The sequence below is a fragment of the Lotus japonicus genome, chromosome 1 (genome assembly GCF_012489685.1).
Source record: "Lotus japonicus ecotype B-129 chromosome 1, LjGifu_v1.2".
Lineage (NCBI taxonomy): Eukaryota > Viridiplantae > Streptophyta > Magnoliopsida > Fabales > Fabaceae > Lotus > Lotus japonicus.
The window spans coordinates 93,401,003-93,408,771 of record NC_080041.1 but is presented as its reverse complement, the minus strand read 5'-3'; the positions used below and the strand labels follow the sequence as shown (position 1 = coordinate 93,408,771).

General features: G+C 34.1%; 1 protein-coding gene across 3 annotated transcripts; it reads right to left on the bottom strand.

The window, feature by feature from the left end:
- On the bottom strand, positions 1–6,095 carry LOC130727919 (auxin transporter-like protein 2). 3 transcript variants are annotated; one of them, XM_057579217.1, is made up of 9 exons: positions 5,886–6,095; positions 4,906–5,135; positions 4,609–4,794; positions 4,329–4,441; positions 4,027–4,210; positions 3,812–3,909; positions 2,770–2,977; positions 1,726–1,983; positions 1–538 (listed from the first exon to the last, which is right to left on the bottom strand). In XM_057579217.1, exons 2-9 carry the CDS (start codon positions 5,086–5,088, stop codon positions 311–313), a joined length of 1,458 nt encoding a protein of 485 aa, XP_057435200.1. In that variant the 5' UTR covers positions 5,089–5,135; positions 5,886–6,095; the 3' UTR covers positions 1–310. The 3 variants fall into 3 exon arrangements, with proteins under 3 accessions (XP_057435200.1, XP_057435201.1, XP_057435199.1); XM_057579218.1 differs by lacking the exon at positions 5,886–6,095 and adding an exon at positions 5,758–5,778; XM_057579216.1 differs by lacking the exon at positions 5,886–6,095 and adding an exon at positions 5,383–5,727.
- Between the last annotated feature and the right edge of the window lie 1,674 nt (positions 6,096–7,769).

Here is a 7,769-nt window from a genome sequence, read left to right as displayed (position 1 = left end):
TGCAAAATCTAAATCTTATACCAAAACACATGTAATTTAATTAGCCTATGCATTTATAGCAAAGGAATCACAACCATTGGCCACACTATTTGTATTCAACTAATCTTAAAGAAAAAAAAAACAAAACTATATAGTAAAACAAGTGAAAAAAGAATTGCAAAACACACAGCCAGCTAGCACACATCAAATGAAGGGGCCAGGAGTATTACTAGCATCCCCCATGTATGATACAAAATATTGAGGGGCCTATTTGAAAGACTTGTTTCAGCTAATGTGTTGAGGTGAGTACTGAGTGATAACTAATCAGTAATCAATGGTGGTGAAGGGCGTGAGGGGGTGGCGCGGTCGGAGTAGGGGGCTTGCACTGGTAGCACTTGGCGAAGAGCCCAAATGTGTCAATTTGCCTAATAAAGTTGGTCATGCTGGCCCATCCTCCAAACCCAAATCCAACCACCAATGTCCACACCACAATGAATGTGTTTATCACAAACATTGCAGTCCAGTTTGGCAGGAAGAAAGGAGGCTTCTCAGCAGCATTCTGCAAAATAATAATGCAAAAGTTAATTAGATTAGATCACTCACTATCTCTTGAGTCGTAAGATGCCTAAAACTCTTTAGACTGATGTCAAAGAACTACTCAATTGGACACCACATCTTTCACTTGAAAAAGACTAAAAAATTTGATATATGAGTCTCTTCACTTATATACAACTCGATGTTTCATTTTTTATCCAATGTGGGACTTGGTTTCCCAACACAAATGAGCTTTTTTAGCTGTTATCCTAATTTGAATGATTGGGAAAAGATATGAATCAAACTAGGCCAGCTCAACAATGGCATAGTACGATATATATCTATATATCTAACTGTAGTATATATGTAGCAAATAACTAAAAGAAAATGACCTCCCACCAGTCTCTCACTTTTCTCGTCATGTTTCCAAATTCAAGCCTTAAATGCTTTTGTACATTTTCTGTTCTCTCTCCCTATCTCTCTCTCAGACCCTGCGAGCAGTGGTCACTTTAATTTAATAGTGGAATATGGGAGAAAGTCCCCATCAAACGCGGATATCCAAGGTAGGCAGAATGACTTGCATACCCTCCATTCAATACAGTTATTCACAACAATACCATGGCACACTGAAATCAATTCCATTCAATACTGAATGTGTAGCATGTTTGGATCCACAATAACAAATCACAATGAACTAAAATTACAGTAAACAGAATTAATTTCATTTTAATTTAGCTTTTATGATTTCCACAGTGATTTTGACGGCACCCTTATTTTCAACCGTGTACACAAACATGAAATTAGTAAAATGTATATAAGTGTGTTCAATTTTGTGGAACCAAACATACCATGAGTAGATTTATGTGGGTAATGTTTTGAATTTTAGAATTCATCCTGATAAAAAAGAAACTAATGCAGATCATACCATGAGTATATAACATTTTTAAATGACTCCCAAGTCCCAATTATGTACCTATGAGCACAAAATATCAAAGCGACCACAGCATATCCACAAAATCTCATCCTATGTTCAAGGGTGAGTTACAAATATCAAAGGCTCCCACAAAATCTCTTGGTAGGACATGGTGAAATAGAAAACATATCTATGCAAGTGAAGTACCATTATTCTAACCAATTTAGCTCATTTAAAGTGAGTGAGTCAAAAAATACGCATAAAAATCTGAAAATATTAATTGAATGATTCGAATTTACCTGTCTTGCGGAGGCTTTTCTGTAAGTGAGCATATGGGCGGCGGCGGGGATGACGTAAACGGTAAAGCTAACAAGAAGAGCTCCAACAGCAGAGTTAATGGGACCAAAGAAGGGAAATATTATAGCCAAGAACCATATTGGTATCACCACTGGCAACCTTGCTAGTGCCCTTAGACAAATGCTCCTTGTGTCATGCATCCCAATTACCTTCTCCCACACAAAGTACAATGGGGTACTAGCAAAACCGAATGTGATGAACTGCACCCATTTATTAGGGGCAATAATCAGCATTTAAAGTCAGGAAAAAAAATTTCTTCATCACCACTAAATGTCACCTTAATTCACTTTAGAGAAACATATAAAAGAAGGGTTTAATTATGATACATTTACATTGTGCTCATATTCAATCATATTTTCTTGCCTTTAGTTGCACGTATTTTACAACTAGAATGCCAACAGCGCAGCTAAAGAAAAGGCAATTATATAAAAATATTAAAATGATTGAATATGTTCAATATCTAACATTACCCCAAAGTTACGGGGGAAATTCATCTTTCCATTATAGGAAATACAAACAATAAAAAGGAAAGTTTGACTAGTGTACCCCATCCATGTGAAACAATGAATTTTTAATGGTTTTTTGACTTTCCCTAACTTGTGGTAAGGTGCTTTTTACCCAAAGCATATTAGTTGTTCTTGAAACGTTTTACCAAAAAAATAGATTACATAAATGACATTTTCATTTAAAGGAACATTTATTGCTTTAAGCGTTCACATGACGAGTGAACACACGTATCTTGTTTAAATGAATATTTAATGTCATTATTCTTCCTCAATATCTCAATCTCAATGACCTCTGTTTATTTTTTAATGTATAACTACACAAAATAAAATAGCATCAGCTGAATTTATTTAATTTTTTTGTAATTTATACTACAAATTATTTAACTCTTATAAAAATAAAATAAAATAGTTATGATATGACATCAACTCTTTAAAATAGTTATGATATACCATAAAGTAAACAATAAAAAAAAGGGTTACCTGGTGAATGAGCATGAGGATAACAGCAGCATCTCGAAAGCGATTTTTGGGAAGGAGAGAGAAGGCGTTAGCATGATTGAGAAGCTCATCACCAAAAGCCCAGTAAACCGCAGAAGCAGATGGAATCGTTAGTGTGAAAACGTACAATGTGGCCAGCAAGTATATGTACTTGAACTTCTGTGGTTTCCACATGGCATGCATAATCTCTCTGCACTCACCATTTTTCAAGGAATAATCATAATCATCATACTCATGGGGACATTGGAATTTCTATAAACAGTTATAGATCATAAAAAGCAACTTCTATGCTTTTCCTGGTTCCATTCCCACTTAATTTGTTTTACTATATAGCTAGACTCCAATCCCAAAAAAATTAAGGACCAGTACAATGAAAATGTACTTAATTAGCATGAAATTATTTAACTAATCTAGTAGATAAGTTAAAAAACAAAAATGTAACAGTTGGCAAAGTAAATTAACCAAAAAGACAAATGCTATGATTAAAGACTATATATGATGACATGTAGCTTTGAAACCTATAGTTAATGGTTCTTGGAGCCTGGTGATGACACATGACATTATAGAGCTTCAAATAAAATTTATTATTATCCATTATAGTGTCTCTTCCTTTTAAATAAATTAAAATTTCATCATCCTAGAGATTCATAGAATAGATTTTTTGTTGCAATAATGTATCCAACAATTAAGCAGTCATGAGACTAATTTTATAGATACTCTCCAATCAAATTAAGTATCAAATTAAGTAGGTAAGTTTTTCATCACAAATTTTTCTCCATATATACATACCGCTCAATAATCAAATAATCAACTAAATAGTTAAGAGTCCGGCTAACTACCAACTACACTAGCAGGTAGATTTATTGAACAGATTTGAACTTAGAAGCAGGGATTGGAAATACTTTCTAACAAATAAAAGTTATTTGCATAATTTTGTCTTGAAAAAGCGAGATAACCGGCAAAAGCTGGTAAGAGAAGCTGAAGAAGAGGATGGATAGTAAAAAGGAAAATGGTGGCTTCTTACACAGTAACTGCGTGTCCACCAAAAGTGTACAGTATGTTGGTTGCTCCAGTGAAATACAGCACAAGCTTTTTTGGACCAGTGTGTGTCACATTTTCAGCCTGCAACATCATTGGAAAAATGACATAACTTAGCATATATATAATATAACAGTGATTTCAATTAAAGGTTAAAACTATTTTGACCTTAATTGATTAATTGTCAACTAATTAATTTACCTGGCCATGAACAATAGCAGCTATAGTGAGGTACCAAGCAGTGTAAGTGGTCATTCCAAGTCCCAGAAATGACCAGATTCTGTAATTGTGGAATGAAGGTATGAACACAGAGGTAGCACAGCAAGCTCCAAAGATATAAGTCCAAGTCCTCTTGTCCAAATGGTCATTTATGTAGTAGATGTTGCTGTAATTGTTTGCAAAGTCAGGAATTGAACCAACATATTAAAATGTGACAACAAAATTAGATCCAAATAATCAAGAAGTTAATTAATTAAAGATCTATCTATCTATCTATATCTTACCTTGCACACGCTATCAGCTGTATCACAGATCCAAACAGGAGGAAAGTACAATTGAAAGCTAGCCCTGCTGCTTTCCAATATGGACCCAGCAACCCATCAAGCACTTCAAACCACTGAAAATCAATCAATCAATTTAATCAATCCAGTCTAGTGAGTTTCAATTTCTAAAATATAATGTGTATTATCTTTCTATATATATTTCTATATATATAGTATATATAAGGGTTATCTTAGTCGTATCTTTAGCTCAAGTGAGACTTCTAACGCTTTTGGCGCATACCTGAATAACATGGTTCTTGAAACTGACGTTTTCCTTTTCCTTTCTGCTACGGTATTCAACATAGAGAACACTGATTAGATAAGCAGTCCAGCTTCCCATGATTCCATAGAAGACCTGAAGCAAGATCCCTGATAGCATGCCCAGTTGAGAGAATGAATACGGAAGTGTCAACAGCACTTGAGCCACCTAATTAAAACACCAAAATTTATGAGCTAAAAATTGAAAAGAACAAGAAGAAAAAGTGCTTTTTTTTATCAAAAAGTGATTTTCTGGTGTGAAGTGATTGTTTTTTTTTACTTGATTTGAAGCGCAGCTGAACCAAGCGTCCCAAACAGAACCACCATGCCAGAGGAAGTTTCTGAAACTGAACCCTGACTGAACATGATCCTTCCCTTCTTGTTCTTCTTCTCCTCTGCCACTCACTTCATGCTCTGTTTCACTTGCCACTATTGCTTCCTCTGCTTGCTTCTGAGGCAACATTGTCCTTTGTTATCCAAGAAAGTAAGTGTGTCTTAAACTTGATGGATCTGAAACACAGGTTAGATACTAAATGAGTCAAAAAAACACCACCCCAGATCCAGAGAATTGGAAAATCCTTCAAAGACTATTTTTTTTTACCAAAAAACAATCATCACTTGAATCCAAAAGAAACAGAGAAGAGGAAAATAGGAAAAATGAAAGAAAAAGAAGGTGTGATTAGACTTTAGAATATGTTTGTTTGTTTGACACACCAAAGGAGCAGGAAAATCCAATGCAAATCACTTATCCACAAACCTTGGTGGTGGAGGTGATGTATCTTTCTCCAAAAAGCTAAAAAAACTGAAACAAAAAACCCAACAAGAAGAAGAATTTATCTTCACTGAGAATTCTTAATAATGGCTATGAATTCAGCGAGTAAGGGAAGCTAGCTAGTGAGGTTTAAATGCAATGAGATTTGGTTGTTTGGAGGGTAAAAGCAGCACCGCTTTAATGCGCGCCACCAAGTTGGCACAGAAAAAGGCAGAGAAGAACGGCAATGGCGGCGATAAGCCGCAAAAGCAGGAAAAAAGAGCAGAGAAGCAGAAAAAAAGGCTATGACTATGAGAGGTTTTCAAAGGTGCTGAACAATATATTTATAAGTAAAATGAAAGACCCCTTTTCATTACTTACACTGTTGAACAGATTGCGTATATATAAATAAACGTGGACTATTTTTTAATGTTAGATGGTAGTACTAGTACTAGTCAAAAGGGAAAGAAATGAAATGAAAAGAAAAGCAGAAAGAGAGAGTGAACAACCAAGCCAATTAGACTAGCAGGTAGTACTATTTGTGTGTGATTGGTGCTTGTGGTGGATGTTTGTGCTGCTGCTTCTTTTCTTTTTCTATTCTTTTTTCTTCTGCTGCGGATATGAAGCTTCTTTTTGGCTCTTTTCTTCCCAATTCTGGTTCAAGTGTTGGGCCTCTGTTTTGGTGGTGATAGGCAGTGATGGGATGACACACAAGTTGGAGAACAAAGTGAATGAGATTTTGATGTGGTAAGTATGGTAAGTAAGAAGTAAACTACACGAAAGACAGGCACTCTGTTTTTATAGGCCTAAAAAAGGTTCTTAACCTATAAGGTTTGTGTTTTAAGACTCGGGTCGGTCATTGATTCGGTCTAGTATAGGGTTAATGAGTCATTAGTTTAATAGTTGAGTCAATGATTGATCTAATCAGCTAAACTATATAACAGATGATGTATCACAAACATTTAAAAAAATTGAAATAAAATCATGTTATTAAGAAATGTCACGCGAGCATCAGTTCAGGGATTTATTTCTTTCAAAAATTAGTATAGAGATAGATACCAATAATTCGTTTAAGTACAAGGACCAAAAACATATTTAATTCCATCATAAATGTTTAAGTAATTATTTGTGCTCACATGTCATTCTAAAAATGAAAAATTATTGCATTTCATATATTATAAATGTAAAAAAAAATAGTTAACTCTTTTTAGGAGGATGAAGAAGAAGTATATAGTTTTACTTTAAATGTTTATATGATTAATATTTTTTTTTGTACATTAGAAAGATAAATTACACCCCCCGGTGATTGATTCTGGGACCTTCACCTCCACAACTCATATGTCTCTCAGCTCTTAGTACTTAAGCTATCATTTGGGGAAAGATTAATAATTCTTTTGGTTAGATATATAAGAAATTACATATCTCATAATTAGCGATTTGAGGAGATATTGTAGGATATCTGGGTGTATCAAAAAGTGGTGGTGCTCATGGTGGTGCCACCCCACAACCCACAATACATATAAATCCACTGTGAATTTGAGCTGAGGGTGTCTCAAATAAATTGAACACTGAAATCTTATTGTCCCTTCAAACAGGAATTTGTCTGCTTGGTGATGGTTTCCCACTCCGACCTTCTTAGCTCCCAACACCAAACACAGCACTCCTTCACTTCTCACTTGCCAAGTTAACATCAGAGATGATTTTACTTGGATTTGTTTCCTCCAAAACCTAAAATTAAAGTGAACCAATTTTTATTTTGGTCTCCAGATGTCCCTAACCGTTTATGAAAGAAATTGTAATGGCATTCTCAATAACTAATTTTTTCAACGTTCGAACATATATTCTTAATTACTCTTACAAAAATCCAACTTACTTACCATTGAGCCAACACTTTGTTGATTAAAGTGAATAGTTAATTAATTCAAAAGGAAAAAGTAAAAAATATAATAATTGTTGATGAGAAAATCAACAATTAATATTATACTACACCAGTATATAATAATAAATCATGGATTTATTAAAATATACTCTCTTATATTTATTAATAATTAAGATGTCTTCATTATTCTAAAAAAAAGTTACTTACTTCGGAACAAAACAAAAAAACTAATAGCTTAGTTCACCTGAAAATAACTACTGCAAGCTTAGTTTCAAGGAACATCAAGAATCAAGTTCAAATAAAAAAGAACATCAAGAATCATTTAATTTTAAGTTTAAATTTTATAAACTCGTGTTACTCTCCTACTTCGGCCTATATATATTCCCTTTCTTAAAATTAAGAATTATAGATGGTGGTATCAAATCCCTATAAAAAAATAAGGCGATTTTGATTCCATTTTCACTTGAAAAAAGAGAGGTTGTTTTGTCTAATGATAATTTGCTCCTTGATGGAG